The following is a 20,150-nucleotide window of genomic DNA, read 5'->3' on the forward strand; positions in this document are numbered from 1 at the left end:
GGAATTTCAAAATGAGAAAAATTTTCATTTAAATATAAATACTTCTAGATTGCTGAGCTTCAGGCTATTATTTAATTCTTTTTATAACTTCTGGTATAGTGTATTTGAAAACTGGGCTGGGCATAATCTGAAATAGGAAATAGATCAGAGTAAAATTTCAGCTTGGAGTACAACATGAACTCTTGCAGTTGATTTAATGTTTTGTTCTTTCCATTTAAAAAATTTGTTAAGAAGTGAAAGCTAAACTCTGGTCCTAGAAGGATACGTGAAAGATTAGAAGTTGGTAATGGGAGATCAACCTCATAAAGGCTAGTACAGAATGGCCGTTTGTTCTGCTCAACACAGTAACTGGGAAGTGCTACTGGTATTTAGTGGGCAGAGGTCAGAGATGAAAGACATCCTGTTGAATAGGGAACAGTTCTGAAAAATAAGTTTGTGATACCCAGCACTACTTTTGTAATCTCTATGCCCAACGTGGGGCTCAAACTCACAACTCCGAGATCAAGAGTCACGTGTTCCACTGACTGAGCGAGCCAGGTGTCCCTCTAGCATGACTTCCTCATATCCTGCCAGGTATTTGTGCAGGTGAGAAGTCTACCACTCCATTTAATATATAAACATAAAATATTTTTGTACACAAAGTATTTTGGTAGCTACAGGAACGCAGCTCTATGAGAATCTACTTTATTCAGTTAGAAACTACTATGAGTTACTCACTGCTTTGGAAAATCATGCCAGTGACAGCACCACCACTTGTGATGTGTGACTCATAAATAGAACACAGCTGTACTTGCACTGGAAGTGCTAATGCATATAGGTGCAAGCATCAGATTCTTTAATCTGTTTGCCGGTGAATCTGTTCCTCAACTTTTACATATTAAATGTCTATTATTTTATTATATTTTCTTTTATAATATTATTAAGATATTATGCCATTCTCTTAATTAGGCATACAGGTTGATTATACCTAAGAATTTCATTTCAAGATACTGAAGGGAACACTGCAAAACATTTATTATAAAAAGGGAGTGATCATACAGAGTTGAAAGCACTAGGCTGTATGTTCTGGCTAGCCTCTGCTTATATCACCATCTCCGACCCCTACCACCTGACCCTTCACTCGCTAAATTCTACCAAACGCCCATCCTTTCTGTTTCTCAAACTTCCAAGGTCATTCTCGTTTTAAGGCCTTAGCAGTTCCTGGTTCCCTCTGTTTGTAATGCTCCTCCCCCAAATCTTTGTACGGCTTGCTTCTTTTTAAACATTTAAGTGTCACTGAGGATTGAAAGGAGGCTTTCCCTAGCTATCTTTCTCCTGCTAGTCATTCTTTATCTTATTACCTTATTGTCTTCCCAACACTTCAATGATCTGAATTTATCTTATTTATTTATTAACTATTTTCCCCACTAGAATGTGGGTTCCATAAGAGCAGGAATCGCGTGCATCTGGTTCACCACGGAAGTTCCAGGGCCTCCAACAGTGCCTGGCACATAGTAGGCACCCCATACATATTTGTCGGATGAATCTAATCCATTTTTGGGTATTCTTATTAAAAGATCATCAAAATATAAGTACAGACTAATTTCGGGTTATATACTGTTAACAGAACAATTTAAGACACCTTCATTCATGCTAGACTCAGAATAATCTGAATAAAGCTACAAGGACAGCTAGACTTTATTCTTTATAAGATTATAATGGCAGAAAATCCAATTGGAAAAAGTCACAGAATCTAACACTTTTTTTTTTAAGTAGTCTCTGCACCGAACATGGGGCTCAAACTCATGACCCCAAGATCAAGAGTCAGATGCTGTACCGACTCAGCCAGTGAGGTGCCCTCAGAATCAAAGACTAAAGTCCAGAGCCACGAGCAATTAGTGATAGCTTTATATTATAAACTTCCTGATAACATGTTAAATGTACCTACTTCTTATTTTAAATTTTTATTAATGAAATATAGTTGACATACAATGTTATATTAGTTTCAAGTGTACAACATAGTGATTCAATAATTCTAAGGGGGCGCTTGGCTGGCTGGCAGGCACTCTTGGTAGGAATGTAAACTGGTGTACCCATTGTGGAAAATAGTATGGTGGTTCCTTGAAAAATTAAATACACTTATTTTATTTTCTTAAGTGCTTCAAATGCTTACTAACTTCACACAAACACACCAACACAGTTTCAAACACAGAGCTTTTCTAGCTTTCTAGCATTTCAAATTAGATCTTTTCAAAAGCATTTCATTTTTTGTGTTTCTAATAATGTTCCTTTCTGTCTTTCAGTAACCAATCTCCTTGAATAGAATCTTCTGTTTCAGAATTATAATGAATTTTGCTCTACAGGGGCTATCACTACAACAAGCTCGTAATATATTAACGGCTCTGATCCAAAAATGGGACCATTTACTAGCTACATGCTTCTGAAACATATATATAGCTTTTCCTTTTAAAATAGATCCATAGCATTAGTAAAATTAAAGAACTTTAGTGTTATAACATTTATAAGAATTTTTAACAGAAAAATAACAGCATCCTTAGATACCAACATCTAATTCCCTCATTACACACCATATACATGAGAATAAAAGTTTAATTTTTGTCATAAATGTTACTAAGACATTTTATAGTGAACTAGTTGACCAGTTACCCATATTTACAACATATTCAGCTTTAAATAAATTAGCGATACATGACTTACCAAATATTCTTCTGTGCCATACAGAGAAACAAACTGCTCATCATCTTCTAATTCTCTAGCTGCGCCAAAATCTGTGAGTTTGTACACAGACTGTCCATCCTCCCCTATAACACGCATGATATTCCCTGGCTTGATATCACGGTGCACAATGCCATTCTCTCGGAGATGATTCATTCCACCGACTTAATAAAATAAAACAAAGGAAATCATAATGTAGGCATCTATGTGCATGTGTATTCACTCAATGTTTTTCCATAAGTAGGTCTAAGATCATTTTTACCAAAGACGTAATAGATGGCATTTACATTTTATAGCTCATGTCTGAGTAATGGAGTTTAAGAATAAGGATCAACATGCTCTGGAGAAGAGTCCAATCTCTCTTAATTAAATCCTATTAGGAAATGGAACAAAATGGTCTTAAGCATATGACTTCCTGAATTACTTTTGGTTATATATATGTTGGTAATCTGCCTAAACTTAAGAATTATGATTCCTGAGAAATTACCAATCTTTCACCACAGTTTCATATTTCTTTAGCTTGGGAAAAAATTTCATAAAAAAGTAAACTGGACTCAATACATAAAATAGTAAAAAAGTCATAAAGGCAAAGTGTCAGATTGGCTTCCATAAGAATATATTTCTTACGTACTTAAAGTTATTCTTCAAAGGTCAGTTTCCTTTTTTTTTTTTTTTTTTTTTTAAGGGTAAAGGTGGCTACACTGCTGAAATTAAACTGTTTTGGCTAATTGACAAGCAGTGCCACCGAATGCTAGTTTGGAACATTTGACAGTTGAGAGATGAATGTCCAAATATAATATATGAAAATAAGCTTACGGGTATCACATTCAATTATGAAAATTCAGGGCTACTGGTATACTTAGGAAGTCACTGATTATAACTTCTACTTGGTTAAACAGGCTGTAGCATATATTGTTTCTCTCTCATCTTATCCTCGGTTAAAGGGTCTCCACACTGCTTCCAGTGTCAAGTTCAAGAATTCCCACTAACCTTATGCCTTCTTTATCACTGGACTTTTCCCATTCCTCAAATACTGATTCATTTCTTGTCAAGAAGATATTATTCCCTTTGGTTGCCATATTCTTTTTTTTTAAATAGCTTTGAGATAAAATTCATGTATCATAAGATTCAGCCTTTTAAAGTATACAATTGAGTAGTTTTTAGAAGAGTCAAAGTGTACAACCATCACCACTATTTTCAGAACATTTTCATTATGCCAAAAAGAAACCCCATACCCATTAGCAGTTATTCCTCAACTCTGCCAACCCTCAAACCCTTGGCAATGACTAATCTGCTTTCTGTCTCTACGGATCTGCCTATTCTGGACATTTCATGTAAATGAAATAATAAATATTTGACCTTTATGTCTGGTTTCCTTCACTTAGCATAATTTTTCAAGGTGCATCCATGTTACAGCATGTAACTCTACCTTCTCTTTTTTTTTTTTTTTTTTTTTTTAAAGATTTTATTTATTTATGTGACAGAGAGACAGCCAGCGAGAGAGGGAACATAGCAGGGGGAGTGGGAGAGGAAGAAGCAGGCTCACAGCGGAAGAGCCTGATGTGGGACTCGATCCCCGATCGCCAGGATCACGCCCTGAGCCGAAGGCAGACGCTTTAACGACTGCGCCACCCAGGCGCCCCTCTACCTTCTCTTTTTAAAGTAAGTTATAGACCCAACTCATGACCCCAGGATCAAGAGTCATATGCTCTGCCATTGAGTGAGACAAGTGCCCCACTTTCTTTTTCATGAACAAGTAATACGTCATTGCACAGATAATGGACATTTTACTTATACATCAGCTGACAGACACTTGGGTTACTTCCATTTTTGGCTATATGAATACTGGTGTAGAAGTTTTTGTGTGGATATATTTTTAATTCTTTTAGGTAAATACCTAGCAATGGAATTGCTAAGTCACATGGTAATTCTATGTTTAATCTTTTGAGGAACTGCTAGACTGTTTTCGAAAGTGGCTGTACCTTTTTATGATCCCACCAGCTGTATATGAGGATCCAACTTCTTCACATCCTTGCCTACACCTGTTTTTGTCTTTTTTAATTTTTTTTAAGATTTAATTTATTTATTTAACAGAGATAGAGATAGCCAGTGAGAGAGGGAACACAAGCAGGGGGAGTGGGAGAGGAAGAATCAGGCTCCCAGCAGAGTAGGGAGCCTGATGCGGGGCTTGATCCCAGGACCCTGGGATCATGCCCTGAGTTGAAGGCAGACGCTTAACGACTGAGCCACCCTGGCGCCCCTGTTTTGTCTTTTAATTAATTAATTAAAGAGAGAGAGAGTGAGAGACAGCACATGTACGAGTAGGGGGGGCAGAGGAAGAGGATCTCAAGCAGACTCCCTGCTGAGCAAGGAGCCCAAGGCTGGCTGGATCTCATGACCCTGAGATTGTGACCTGAGCTGAAACCAAGAGTTGGACACTCAACCGACTGAGCCACCCAGGCACCCCTGTTTTATCTTTTTGATTTGGCCATGCTAGTGGGTAGGAAGTGGCATCACTTTGTGGTTTTGATTTCCATTTCCCTAAAGACTAGTAATCTCGAGTATCTTTTTATGCTACTTGTTGGCTATATATGTACATCTTCTTTGAAGAAATGTTTATCAAATCATTTGCCTATTTTTATTTATTTATTTATCTCCTTTTGCCCACTTTTAAATTGGGTTGTCTTTTGATTAAGTTGTCAGGATAAAAATTCCTTATCAAATATCTTCTCTCACGCTATAGGCTGTCTTTTCACTTACTTGATACTGTCCTCTGGGATACAATGGTTTTTAATGTTGATGAAGTCCAATTTATCTATTTTTTCTTTTTGTACGTATTCTCTTGGTGTCATATCTAAGAAAGTACTGCATAAAGGTCTTTGGTTTTGAATATAAAAATAATATATTATTTTTAAAAGTCTTATGTCATTAAGGGCACCTGGGTAGCTCAGTCGGTTAAGGGTTGGACTCTTGATTACGGCTTGGGTCTTGATCTTGGGGTTGTGAGTTTGAGCTCCATGTTGGGCTCCACACTGGGTGTGGAGCCTACTTTGTAAAAGAAAAATTTCTGGGGCACCTGGGTGGCTCAGTTAAGCATCTGCCTTTGGATCAGGTTTTGATTCCGGGGTCCCAGGATCGAGCCCTGCATTGGGCTCCTTGCTCAGCAGGGAGTCTGCTTCCCCCCTCTCCCTCTGCTCCTCCACTCATGCTTGCTCTCACTCAGTCTCTCAAATAAATAAAATAAAATAAAAATAAAAATAAAATCTTAAAAAAAATTCTAATGTCATTAAATTATATACACATATATCTATAAAATCACACATCTATCTGTATACACTATCTATAAAATCTGTAAAATCATATAAACAAACATACCCACATCTCGTAAAACAATTAAAAATTCAGACTCTGGTAGTCCATAGGCATTAGATGGCTCTTCTAAAACAGTGTATAAACTTCCACATGGACAAAATTCCATAATAAGTACTTTATGTCTTGTTGTTGTCTGGAAAAAAAAAAAAATCACTGATTGGGACTCAATATAAAAAATAAGTTCTTATTATACGCTAGTACTTATCTGATTTCACTTAAAATGTAGAATATACTACAATTATGAACGCACTGTGAATTGCTTTATCTGGGATTTGTTAAATATATATTGACTATACTTATATAATGATTAACATCTTCTAAATTCCTACTGGATTTGTTTTTGAAGATGATCAAACCACAATGAAAGCTGGCTAAATCTGAAATAGAAAATCACTGCTACATTGTTATAATGGTTCTTAAAAATTACTTTAGTACATTTAGGACATTAATCTTTTAATGGATCTTTTAAAACACTTGAAATTCTCATGACAAGTACTTTTACTTCAAGGAATGGAGTGCTAGCCTTAAACACAAATAGACGGCAGAACAGCTGAGTGGTCCCTCTCATAGCAAAGTTCTAGTCTGCTGATTTGCATTTGAGCTGCTGATTTGTTTTAAACCTTTTAATATATCATTGATTATAAGCTACACCATCAATTTAATAACAGCTTTATAGGGAAAAAGAAATACTACCAAATTACATATACACACTGATTATAAGATATAAGCCCATTTCAGGAACTTGAAAATGTGATTATGAGTCTTAAAATCCAGTATTCATCTGCAATTTTTTTGTAGTCATCTTCCCTTTATAATTTTTTCTGCATATCCCCAAAACACTTTTATTTTATTTTAAAGATTTTATTTGAGAGAGAAACAGAGAGCATGAGGGGGGGAAGGTCAGAGGGAGAAGCAGAGAGAGAGAGCACAAGAGGGGGGAGGGTCAGAGGGAGAAGCAGACTCCCTACTAAGCAGGGAGCCCAATGTGGGACTTGAGCCTGGGACTCCGGGATCATGACCTAAGCCGAAGGCAGTAGCTTAACCAACTGAGCCACCCAGGTGACTCCTAAAACACTTTTATAAACTATTTATTTACTTTTTAAAAGATTTTATTTATTTATTTGACAGGGGAGGGGAGAGAGGGAAAGAGCACAAATTGGGGGGAGGGGCAGAGGGAGAAGCAGACTCCTCACTGAGCAGGGAGCCCGACACAGGGCTCAATCCCAGGCCCCCGAGATTATGACCCGAGTTGAAGGCAGCCACTTAACCAACTGAGTCACCCAGGTGTCCCCTTTTATAAACTATTTTAAATTTCTCTGCTATTGTGTAGTTATAAAAAGAGAGAAATAACTTTAAAAGAAAAGACTGTTGTTTTTAAATAACGAAATCATATGTTCATTGTTGAAAATTTGGGAAATACTCATAATTCCATCACCCAGAGATAATTATGCTAATATTTTGGTGCATTTCCTTTCAGTTTTTTCCCTATATATCAAATCACATAAGAGATACACAACATTATTTGCACATAATAATACCGTATATTTAAGATCACACTGCATATATATTTTTAATCCTGTTTTTCTCAAATAACATTATACATAAGCATGTTCTCAGGTGATTAAAATTTTGGTAAAATCTCTTTTCATGACTGCTTAACTACTGTGTAGTGAAGAATAAATTTTACCCCAAGAGAGGTCAGGCCTTTGTCTGCCCTTGGCTACTAAGGGGTGATTACTAGGCATCCGGAGTATCTTGTCTGCTAGAAGCGTCTTTCTTTGAATGGGAGCTTTGACCACGTAACAGTCAAATAATGTGATTTATGATGGAGGTTTTAGGACGTGCATGTCCACCTCAATTCCCAAAGCAAATGAACACCAAAGGTATTAGCCTGAACCTCTGGAAAGGGCTAAAGACTAAAGGTCAGCCATGCAGGCAGTATGTGATTGAGTCCCAACACAAACTCTAGACACCAAGGCTCAGGTGAGTTTCTGAGGCTGGCAATATTCTGTGCTACTGTCATACATCAGTGCCAGGAGGGGAACATACCTATGAGGACAAGGAAGATCCATGTTTGGAATCCTCCTATATTCTGTCCAAGAATTTCTTCCTCTGACCAGTTCTAATCTGTATTCTTTTGCTATAATAAAACTGTTAAGTATAGTGCTTACCTGAGTACTGTAAGTCATTCAACATTCTATTTTTTTTTTTTTGAGATCTTATTTATTTAGAGAGTGAGCACGTGAGCAGGGGGGAGGGGCAGAGGAAAAGGGAAAAAATCCCAAGCAGAGCGCGAAGGCCAACGTGGGACTCAGTCCCAGGATCCTAAGATCATGACCTGAGCTGAAATCAAGAGCTGGACACTTAACTGAGCCACCCAGGTGTCCCAAGTCATTCAACATTCTAGCAAATTAAATCTGGGGACAGTCATGGGGAGCCCCAAATTTGTAGCCAGCTGGTCTGATGTGATGGTAGCCCTAGGGGACTTCTGAACTTGCAGTAGTGTCTGAATAAGTCTTGTGGGGACTGTTCTCTTTGTGCTGTATGCCAAACTCTTCTGCAGCAGGCATCAGAAGTCTCGAACAAAGTTGGCAGTCTGGAGGGCTACTCTTAACCTCGAGCGTAACAAACTGTATATCCATCACATATTCTAACTTATTTAACCATTCTTTATTATAAACAGGGCAGCAATGAACATCTTTGTGCGTAGAACTGTAATTTACATTTCTGATTAGTTCCTAAGAAGTACTCACTAAAAATAAAATCACTATTATAAGGAATATAAACTGCCAAATTATTACTCAAAAGGTGTGATTTGGAGGGGCCTGGGTGGCTCAGTCATTAAGCATCTGCCTTCGGCTCAGGGCGTGATCCCAGGGTCCTAGGCTCCTCCGCTGGGAGCCTGCTTCTTCCTCTCCCACTCCCCCTGCTTGTGTTCCCTCTCTCACTGGCTGTCTCTCTCTCTGTCAAATAAATAAATAAAATCTTTAAAAAAAAGAAAAAGGTGTGATTTGGTTATTCATGTCTAAAGGGTTTAAACTAAATTTCTACTTCCATTATTTCTAGATAATTTTCCAAATGACATTCTTCTTTTCACTGTTTCTCCCTAAAGTCAACTATACCTTCTACATACCATATTAACATACCATGTATGTATGAAGCATAGGTATGCTTCATATACTGCACTAATTTCTGGGTTCCGAGAATTTTTATTCTTTTACAAAGCCTTTTTTGTATTATTTGACTTGCTCCTTTAATAATTATGTCAATTTAACTTCACTTAGTTTTTATTTGTAGTAAAAATACTGGTAATCATATTCTTTACTCTTATTTCTTAAACTACTTCTCCTGACTCCATAATACTTTATTTCCACTGTTTTATCTCTTCAAGAATCTTTGAGGACAAAAACCAAAACAAAACAAAAAACAAAAGAAAGAATCTTTGAGGACAGAATATTTGGTTATATGAGCTCTAATTTTCACCATTTAAAAAACCTCATTGTTTATAAAATAATTTTTTGTATTAGGTCATTTCTCTTGGATTGCAATAATTACAATAAACATGACAAGATCAACTGAAGCTTGACTACTTACCTCCTCTTCAATAGCAAATAATTTGACAATATTTTTGTGATTGAGTTTCTTCAACACTTCGAATTCTCTCATTTGAACATCCACTGGACGAAGGAAGCTTATGTTATTAAATACTTTGATAGCAAATAAGTCACCGGTTTTCTAAAAAAAAGAGAGAGAAAGGTTTTATTCATTTATAATACTATTAAGAAGATTAAAAGGTACTGTTAGAACAAGCTATAGCAATTTATCTTTCTTACAGAACACCCAAATATTTTTAAGCATAGGTAACTGTACTAGAACTCTTGAATTCTTTTTAAAGCTAAAATCAATCAGTCAGCTGCTCCAAATTTCTCTCAGGTTACATGCTTCAGAATGAAGAAAAGGCTATTTTCTTTCATATTAAAAAGCTTCCAGGGGTGCCTGGCTGGCTTAGTCGGTAAAGCATGGGACTCTTGATCTCAGGGTCATGATTCAAGCCCCACACTGGGCTTATGGCCTACTTAAAAATAAATACATAAAGGTAAAAAAAAAAAAAAAAGCTTCCATTATGATACATGAGGCAAAGACAGTCATTTACATATATAAAGAGCTCTAGGGGCGCCTGGGTGGCTCAGTCCCGCATGGGGCTCCTCCGCTGGGAGCCTGCTTCTTCCTCTCCCACTCCCCCTGCTTGTGTTCCCTCTCTTGCTGGCTGTCTCTATCTCTGTCAAATAAATAAATAAAATCTTAAAAAAAAAAAAAAAAAAAGAAGAGCTCTAATAATACCAAATGTGAAAAGCATATTTTAGATAACAAAGTGGAATTCAGAAGGGTTTCTCCAAGGCCTGATAATTTAAAAACTAAACAAAACAGGAAAAGAGAGACTGAAAACTATACTCCACGTATGAAATTTCATTAAGAAGCTCAAAATAGGGACACCTGGGTGGCTTAGTCGGTGAAGCGTCTGCCTTCAGCTCGGTCATGATCCTGCGGTCCTGGGATCGAGTCCCGCCTTGGCTTCCTTGCTCTGCAGGGAGCCTGCTTCTCCCTCTGCCTGCTCTGCCTATAGTCTCTCCCTACTTGTGTGCTCTCTCTCTCTCTGACAAATAAATAAATAAAATCCTAAAAAAAAAGCTGCTCAAAGTAATGAAATTAACTGTTAAACATTCCAGAGCACCTGGGTGGCTGAAGTCAGTTAAGTGTCCAACTCTTGGTTTCAGCCCAGGTCACAATCTCATGGGTCATGGAATCAAGCCCCACATCAGGCTCCATGCTCTGTGGGGAGTCTGCTTAGAGATTCTCTCCCTCTGACTCTCCCCTCAGTTGCACATGTGCGTGCACACTCTCTCTCTCAAAACAAATTAATAAAATCTTAAAAAAAAAAAAAGAAAAAAGAAAAGGGGCACCTGGGTGGCTCATTCAGTTAAGTGTCTGCGTTTGACTCGGGTCATGATCCTGGGGTCCTGCGATCAAGACCCATGTTGGGCTCCGTGCTCAGCGGGGAGCTTACTTCTCCTTCTCCCTTGGCCTTTCTGCCTGCTTGTGCGTGCACTCTGTCTCACTCTCTCTGTCAAATAAATAAATAAAATCTTAAAAGAAAGAAAGAAAGAAAAAAGAAACGTTCCCGAGCTGCAATACTGTGTGTAGATGTGCATATGGAAGTGGGAGCTCGAGTCGGTTGGGTTCAAGTAGCCTGTCCTCATTGGACGGCATCACTGCTGCCTTGGACACCTGTCTGCGACTTCACCTAGATGACTAGGGCGGACTGTTTCTTTTTTTTTTTTATTTTTTAATTTTTATTTATTTATTTATTTTTAAAGATTTATTTATTTATTAGAGAGAGACAGCCAGCGAGAGAGGGAACATAAGCAGGGGGAGTGGGAGAGGAAGAAGCAGACTCCTGGCGGAGGAGCCTGATGTGGGGCTCGATCCCGGAACGCCAGGATCACGCCCTGAGCCGAAGGCAGATGTTTAACGCCACCCAGGCGCCCCAGACTGTTTCTTTATAGAGCCTTCTCTTAGAGGATCAAAGACACTTCCTTTTCTCTCGGGATGTACCTGCAGCACCCCACTCTCACTTTCTCATGGCATTCTGAAGTAGATTGCACAGAAAATTACAGTGCACGGCTGTAGCTGGGAGGGACTCTTAGAGTTACAAATATATGTTTAATTTCAGGTAAACGTTACCTTCTTATGTTCTTCATATTAACTTTATTTTAAGCCTTGCTTCCAGACCCTCCCCCCTCCTTCCAGTCATTCTAGTTGGCAAGCCTCTCCATGGTGGTCAGTCCGGATTCTTTGAGTTTAATCTTACTTTTCCCACAACCCAAGGTTGAACTTCCTTGGAGCAAGTGGAAAGATCATTTGGGGTTCAAGCACCACCTGCCTAAAGATATTTCATGGCTGCCTGTCTGTCAGGATCTCTGTGCTGTGCCTGCTTTGATGCCCTCTCTGTAGCTTTCCATACAGCCATGATCACCTCAGTGATCTTTTTTCTTAGTCAGAATCTCATGATCTTTTTCTCACTTCTGAATCTCACAATCTTTTTTAAAACCATTTAACTGCTTCACAACCTCTCTTCAAGATCACCATTTGAAGACCACCATCTATGTGACGTGATCACACCTCCCTCACTCTTGCCTACCACCCATTTTCAGATAATATGAAAATAAAATAACAACCAAACCACAGTTTAATTACACCATTTTTCCATTTGTTCAACCAGAGTAAGAACACTGTTTAAATCTATACCACCCAACATATACCACCAAGATTTTTCTTGAGAATACTTGTAATTCCAACTTAATCTAAAATTAGGAGAATTCTAACAGAGGAATAACCAGGGAAAATAATACAATGTTGCAAAATGCCCGTGATCAAGGCTAGCATTTTCCAAATTTTTGTAGTCTACATCATACCTGTGAGATTACTGGCATATCTGTGGGAATATACTGTTTTCCTTTTGTTCAACTGCACAGTCACCTGTCATTCACTGTCCCTAAGTCAAAGCATAGATGAGTAATATTTACATGTATATATATATAGTTGACCCTTGAACAATGTGAGGGTTAGGGGTGCCGCCCCTCTGCGAAGTCAAAAATCTACATTTAACTTTGACTCTCCAAAAATTTAACTACTAATAGCCTATTGTTGATTATCAGCCTTACCGAGAACATAAACAATTGATTAACATATATTTTGTATGTTATGTGTATTCTTAAAGTAAGCCAGAAAAGAAAATGTTATTAAGAAACCATAAGGAACACAAAATATATTTACAGTACTATCCTGTATTTATTGAAGACAAAATTCACATGTAAGTGGACCCGCACACTTCAAACCCATGTTGTTCAAGGGTTAAATGTATACAAATAGGCAAATCAACACATCCTTCCTACAGCTCTCTTCCCTTTAACTTCACCATGATTATCACACACATACCACCCATCACATACACTAGTAACTAAAACAACTCAATGAGAAAGAGACAGATTAAGGAAGTAATAAACTTTGAATAACAAATTGTAAATTTGGAAACTTGGTCATTCTAGGGAGTAACAGAAAAAGGTTTAACTAATATCATGGTTAAAAATCGTTAAACAGGGGCGCCTGGGTGGCACAGCGGTTGAGCGTCTGCCTTCGGCTCAGGGCGTGATCCCGGCGTTATGGGATCGAGCCCCACATCAGGCTCCTCCGCTATGAGCCTGCTTCTTCCTCTCCCACTCCCCCTGCTTGTGTTCCCTCTCTCGCTGGCTGTCTCTATCTCTGTCAAATAAATAAATAAAATCTTTGAAAAAAAAATCGTTAAACAGTTATTAAGGGCAAGCAGGATTTTTTGGATATAGTCCTAAACCTCTGAAATTGATCACTGAGAACAAACATGGTTTCTCAAAATATATCCCTGGGAAGAATATTAGGGACTGAATACTAAACTGACTCTTCATCATCCTTTAAGTAAATTCCCATGACTCTCAAATCCTTATTTTAGGCTTTCTGATTATATTGGATAAAATACATTTCCGTTTCCTTTGAAGAAGAACTTCAGGTTATCTTAGCGTGGTCTAATCTGTCCTCATTCATTCTTTTATTCCACAAACATTTGCAGAATGCCTACTATATGTAGGAACTTAAATGAAGGACACCGAGTATCTAAGTAAGGAAAGAGGACCAGACTATATGAAATATGGCTCACCTAATTTCTGTCACTACTGACTACCTATCACTCCATCAGTTTCCAATTTACGTCCCTTCCAACACCAACTAAACCCAACACTCTTTGTGGGAAGGAACTGCACACTATTGGCAATTATGTTTACGAGATCTATCACTGTGCCTGTCACATACCAAGTGATTATTAACGTCTGTTAATTTGGGTTACAGGAAGAGTCAGATGTGGTCTCAATGCTAAATCTTGTGTCACCACCATTTTCTCTTTCTTGGCACAGGGCACAAAACAAAAACAATTTCTAGGACAGGAATATCCAAAGTTGACCAAAGGGACTTGAAAAAGGACCCAAAGACCATAACAAATTGAATCAAGGGCTCAGAACCTGTGGACAATTCTGGAATCAGAGGGGAAAAAGGCTAAAAGCTCCATGACACTTCTGATTCATTTTCTAGGAACCAGAGGCTGTTTACAGTCATCATCTCTCCCCAGAGGAAACAGCCCCTCCCCTCTGAATGCTTATCTTATTGTTTCTGACAGAACTGATTGGCAATCACAAGGCTACAGGAAAACATGAAGGAAAACATGAAACGCCTTCTTACTAAAATATTTAAAGCTCTTGTTTCTGAAAATCAGAATTTAAAAGGCTCCGAATACCATTTCACTCAAAAAAAAATTTACAGGGCTGAAAAATTAGTGGATTATTTGCATTATAAAAGAATTTTTTCTCTATTTTTCCAGCTTCCTTCCCAGAATAGAAACTTAAATGATCTTAAATTTCTTCATTTCAAATTATTTTAATTATCTTTAATTTCATCCTCCAATATAGAATCTGACAGAAAATCTTTTTGGTTCTTGACGTGCCTCCAAGATTAGCCCTTTTATTCTATTCTCACTTCCACTAACAAGCTCTGTTTACCTCATACCTTTTAAGTGCGGGCTCCTTGCTGATAATCTCATTTTATTCCAATCTACCTTGCAGGATGCGGTTTACTGGGACATGAAGCTGTAGTATAGCATATCAGAATCATCTGTGGATTCCCCTCAAACTATACCTCTGCCTTCCCACACTCCTCCCTCGTCTGTAGCCCACCCCAATGCACTGCCACACGGAACTTCTCTACTGGTGACATCACTGGCTACCATAGGAGGAGTAAGCTTGGGGAAAGAATCAAAAGTCACACCACTTACCTTCCTAGTCCCTTTTTTAAGTCAATCTCCTTTTTTTCCTCCACTCCCAACACATAACCTCTGCCACCACTGGGTAGATACCACTAACTCTGACACAAGTTAGACTTGAACCACAAAAACAGGAACTCTCTTTAGACAGTATAAGCAAAAACATCAAGTCACACGTTTTAGTCCAAGTGTGCTTCTCAAAAGAGAACATATACAGTGAAAAAAAGCCTTCACAGTTTTCTCTGAACCAACCTTGTGCCTTCCACGAAAGACATTTGCAGTAGCTCCTTGGCCTAAAATATCCGATAAAAGCCACAGATGATTAGACGTGCTCTGCATCTCGGCTTGGTCAGATCTTTCTGTTCAACTAAGAAAGAAGAAAACATTTGCATGTTTGTTTTCAGGGAACAATACATTTAAGGAACAAATGTTAGCTATATTTAGTCCCTAGTAAGATCACCACTTAGTTATTGCTAAACTGAAGTGTACAATCTAATGTAAAAATCTAAGTTTCCAACAATATTAAAGACTAAAATGCCATGTGGGCTCTGAAAAAATATTAACCAATGACATCTTATATATTCACTTTCACTTATCACAGGGCTACAGAAATATTTATTTCCCTTCTAATTTTATCTTTCTCAGTGAGAGTGATACTGGCCACTTCTTCAAATGTTTTGAAAGATTAGTCAATGATGAATTATAAAGTGTTTTAAAGTAGTAATGTAAAATATAACAAATATAGAAAAGAATTGCTTTGTTCCTTTAAGGGCAGGGCTACCCTAATGAAAACAACTGTTGCCGTGGCATAGCATTTCCATAAGGTAAAATTTCATCTGCACAGTGCCTGACAATCATAATGGAAAGGTGCACAATTTTTTATTCCTGAAAGGTAAATAACTCTTCCAAAATTAAGGATAATTTGTCCAATCTCCAAGTATATAAATATACACATATTAAGTGTATATTACCAAGTCTTAAAAAACAAGCAAGTGGAGGCTATGATGTAATAAGTAAAATCCCTGTGCCTTCTGCTCAATTTTGCTGCAAACCTAAAACTGTTCTGAAAAATAAAGTTGATTTAAGAAAAAAGCATCACCCCTATCTAGCCTTCTCCTTCAATACTGAAAAGTTGTATCACTATAAGGATATTAAAAATACTTGAGCTCCACATTGGAATAAAAATCAGTAGCATTAGGGGCGCCTGGGTAGCGCAGTCGTTAAGCGTCTGCCTTCGGCTCAGGGCGTGGTCCCGGCGTTCCAGGATCGAGCCCCACATCAGGCTCCTCCGCTAGGAGCCTGCTTCTTCCTCTCCCACTCCCCCTGCTGTGTTCCCTCTCTCACTGGCTGTCTGTCAAATAAATAAATAAAATCTTTAAAAAAAAAAAAAAAAAAAAATCAGTAGCATTAAATGGTAGTCTCACCATGCCACCTTAAACCTGCTGTGATACCAGATCAAAACATACTTGATATCCCTTTGTAGTACATTAGAACAGATGAGGTATTCAGTGACAAATTAATGACTATAATATTCCAATAAGGATTAGGTACATAAAGAATGGTCAATTTTCAACAATCATATATACTAAGATATATAATTTTACCACATATCTAATTTAGATAAAGAATGTTATATAAGCAATTTGTTGGAAATAAGCAATAAAAATAAGATCCACTTTTCCACAAGTAAGGAATACACATCTGACAGCTAAGGTTAATAATAATAAAATTCTCAACTGTCTTTTCAATATTTTCAAATACTTTTCAATAATGAAAAACCTTCCCTAATTACTGTAAGTAGGCTGAGATAACTGTAAATGTAAAAAGTGTCATTAGGTACCTACACGAACCTAGTGACTAATACATAAACACATTTATCAGCTAAGATATATGCTCTCTATATGAAGATAAGACTAGTTTCACGATGAGGGGAAATGTCTTTTGAAACTATCTTCCAATAAACCCACAATAACAGCATGCTAAAACATGACTCAGCACATCCACAGAGTGTTTGCTTTATAAATCTTCCCCAAATTTTGATACACTATACACTACAGGCAGGCACTCAACAAGTATGTTACTAGTGACTGCCTTAAGCCTACTTCCTCATACTGTCCAAAACGAAAGTTACTATTTGTCCATAGATGAAAGCAGGCTGATGACAGGCATATGGACGAAGTTCAAGGGTTTCTAAACTCTACCATTATGCTAATAATTCAGCGTTCTAGAGTGAGAAAAGTGGGTCTTTGGTTATGCACTGGACAATTCGGTAGACCTTGATTTGAGGCCACCTACTGAAAACACCTGGGAAGCGGAATGGAAGGTAAACCCGTAAGCCATTTCCCAAAGGAAATGTTTGGGAATTCACATTGTATGTGTGTATACTAATAGACATCTTCTGCTTCCAGCTTCCGGTTAGTCAATCCCCGCCGTTTATCATCACTAAACCCTAACGAAACGTCTCTTGAATTATCTGAAAAATCAAGCCATTTAAACACTGCCGATCGTGTCAACGCTCATAAAGAGGGGTAGAAAGCGGTCAAACTCTAAGGAAAAGGGGGAATCCGTCTCTCCGGGGCAGCCAGGGCCCATACCCGGTAACGGACACGTCCTCTTTCTTCGTGCCCAACGTCGCTATACGCTGACCCGGGAGGGCCCCGGTCAGAGGGCCGCCTAGGGGGCGAGGAGTGGAGATCGAAGGCACAGGGCCCGCGCGACCATTCCCACCGGGTTTCGGACGCCCCAGACCCCTGCGGGGCGGCGTCCACCCAGCCAAGGTCCCGGCAGGGCTCGGCCTCGGATCGTGCTGGGCTTCTCGGGTCTCCCGCCCCGCCCCCGCTCTGACTCAGCATCCCAATTTCCCACAGAGGGCGGGAGCGCTCCGCGCCGGCCCCTGTCGGCTTCGCTGCCCGTGCCCCGCGCGGCTCGGCCCCTCCGCCCGCGCCGCCCCACTTACCGTGCCCGGTCTCCGTCGCACCACCTCCAGCAGGCTCCCGCGGCCTCCTTAAGGCTCAGGACACTTCCGGCTTCGCAAGCCCTGGCCGGGGGCCACGTGACCGACGGCCGGCGCGCGCCGGCGCGCGTGCGCACGCCCGCCTGACCAGCCTCGGCCTCCGCTGCCTACCCTACCGCCAGGGTTCGTGCGGCGGCTGGTTTCCCGGTCGTCTCTAGCGAGAGGGCGGCGAGGCTGGGAGCTGTCTGGAATTCGACGTGGTCCACACCCTCTGCCTGTCCCTCTCTCACTGTAAGGGTGAAGCTAGGGAGCCCTGCGCAGTGAGCAGTTTCGAATTCCCAGAACTGCAAATCCCGCCCAGTCCTCGAGAGCCAATGGCAGAGTGCGGCGTGCGACGGTAATGGGAAAGACAGACATCGAACTCCTGATTGCAAACATTGTAATAGTCACAGGTGCGCAGAATGCTGGACACGTGCGAGGCTGTCACTGGGGAAAATCCTAGTCTGGAGGGATCTGTAATTGTTTTAAAGGCTATGTTGGCTACAGTGGAGTCCCGTGATCGCCTCAGAATAATCCAGACGTGAAATTCTTAATGTAAATAAGCTCATTTAATTCCTTTTTATTTACTTTTTTTTTTTTTTTGGCGTTGTGGAGCGAGGAAGTCAGGAATTAAAGTTGTCTTAATTCCCTCTTTACACGGTATTTTGGAAAATGGCAATATTGGAGAACTTGACTGAAATCAGGTCCTGAAATATTCGTGCCGCCAAGATCTCCAGCAGCTGTTCCCTAGAGTGATCGCTTCTGCCCCACTGACTGCAGTGCAGCCTTTCTCAAAACATGGAGAGGTCCCAAAGACTCTGGCTGATTCAGGGCTAAACTTAGAGCAGGAAGAGGAAGAGTTCTTCCCAGTTGAGAACTACATCAACCAGGAATGAAATAGGAAACCAGAGGTTTTTGAATGGAACAAATCTGGGGTTGCAGTCCCAACTCTCCCCACCAAATACTGACTCTAAGCACGTTTCCCCCTCCCCAAAGTCTGTTATGTTCTATGTGCAATGGAGATAACAAAAGTCCACAGTAATGCGTTGTTACAAAGGAAGTGCCTTTATTAGACTTTTAAACAATGTTTGAATGGAACCATTTAATTAACCAATGTTAGATGGAACCGTTCTAACAACAAGTTGATCAGAAGTTTTATGGGAGAAAATGTAATTAGCTGAGCTAAAGGCTTAGATTCACATATTTACTAAATATTTACCATTGAGATACCACAGGTGTTTTCTTAAAGGTAGAGCTACTTGTGAACCAATTAATGTTAAGACTTTAAATAAACAGGCACAGAACTAGACCAGGCATCATAAAATCCTTGTTGTTTCGTAGTCAAGCCACACAAATCCGTCTTTTGCGTCAGTGACCTCACCTGTCAAGAGGTGAGATTCACTCTTGTGACAATTATTTGGGTGCTTGTTTTTGGAAACTAAATACAATACTAATAAGTAATTCATGATAAAGCAGAGTCTCCTAACTGCTATGGTACTCCCTAAATAAAGTGCACTTGGTAACTTCAGGGAAAGATGGGAATTATACATGACTATAGAACATGAAGTTTATCTTCTATTGCAGACTCTTAATTTCCATGTCTTGTTTTCTCTTGGCTCTGAACATATATGAAGCTTTTGAAGGGCTTTAAACAGGGAAAAAGGAGGTGTCATCTTTACATATATGAAGCTAATAGTACAGTGACCATAACAAATATGAAGTCTTTGTGCACAGACACTATAATAAGCTATGCTTAAATTCTTAGTTGTGAGGTAGCTACCATTATTTCCCCCATTTCACAGATGTGGAAATGGGTATGGAGAAATTATTTAACTTAAACTTAAAATCAGTGACTAGCAGAACTGTTATTTGAACCTACTTGAATCTGCAACCTGTCTTAGCTCTTAAGCAGTATGCTGACTGGTTAGTATACTTTGAAAAATTAGTGCTATTGCACTAGGTGCAATGATCTTTCCCACTGTACAGGGAAACTTATCAATGAAACACTCAAGCTTTCACATGCCTATTTTATTTTTATTTTTTTATTTAGAGAGCACTTGTGAGCGAGCGAGGGTGGGGGGTAAGGGAGAGGGAGAGAGAATCTTCAGCAGGCTCCACACTCAGCCCAGAGCCTGACGTGGGACTCAATCCCATGACCCTGAGATCATGATC

The 20,150-nt window shown here is 39.3% G+C and overlaps 1 protein-coding gene across 3 annotated transcripts in view; it reads right to left on the bottom strand.

Annotated features, from left to right (window-relative positions):
- TBK1 (TANK binding kinase 1) overlaps positions 1–18,240 on the bottom strand; it is a 42,899-nt gene extending 24,659 nt beyond the window's left edge. The window contains exons 1-5 of one of the 3 annotated variants that reach the window (XM_045789666.2): positions 17,943–18,240; positions 15,239–15,353; positions 9,682–9,822; positions 6,091–6,220; positions 2,698–2,879 (exon numbers count right to left, since the gene is read on the bottom strand). In XM_045789666.2, coding sequence (XP_045645622.2) covers positions 2,698–2,879; positions 6,091–6,220; positions 9,682–9,822; positions 15,239–15,325 — 540 coding nt within the window. In that variant the 5' untranslated portion in view covers positions 15,326–15,353; positions 17,943–18,240. Of the gene's footprint in view, positions 1–2,697; positions 2,880–3,705; positions 6,060–6,090; positions 6,221–9,681; positions 9,823–15,238; positions 15,354–17,942 lie in introns of those variants that run through there. The other 2 variants (XM_045789667.2, XM_045789668.2) reach the window with 2 other exon arrangements.
- Positions 18,241–20,150: the final 1,910 nt, after the last annotated feature.

The sequence above is a fragment of the Ursus americanus genome, chromosome 17, assembly GCF_024610735.1.
Source record: "Ursus americanus isolate L20-20 chromosome 17, mUrsAme1.1.p, whole genome shotgun sequence".
Lineage (NCBI taxonomy): Eukaryota > Metazoa > Chordata > Mammalia > Carnivora > Ursidae > Ursus > Ursus americanus.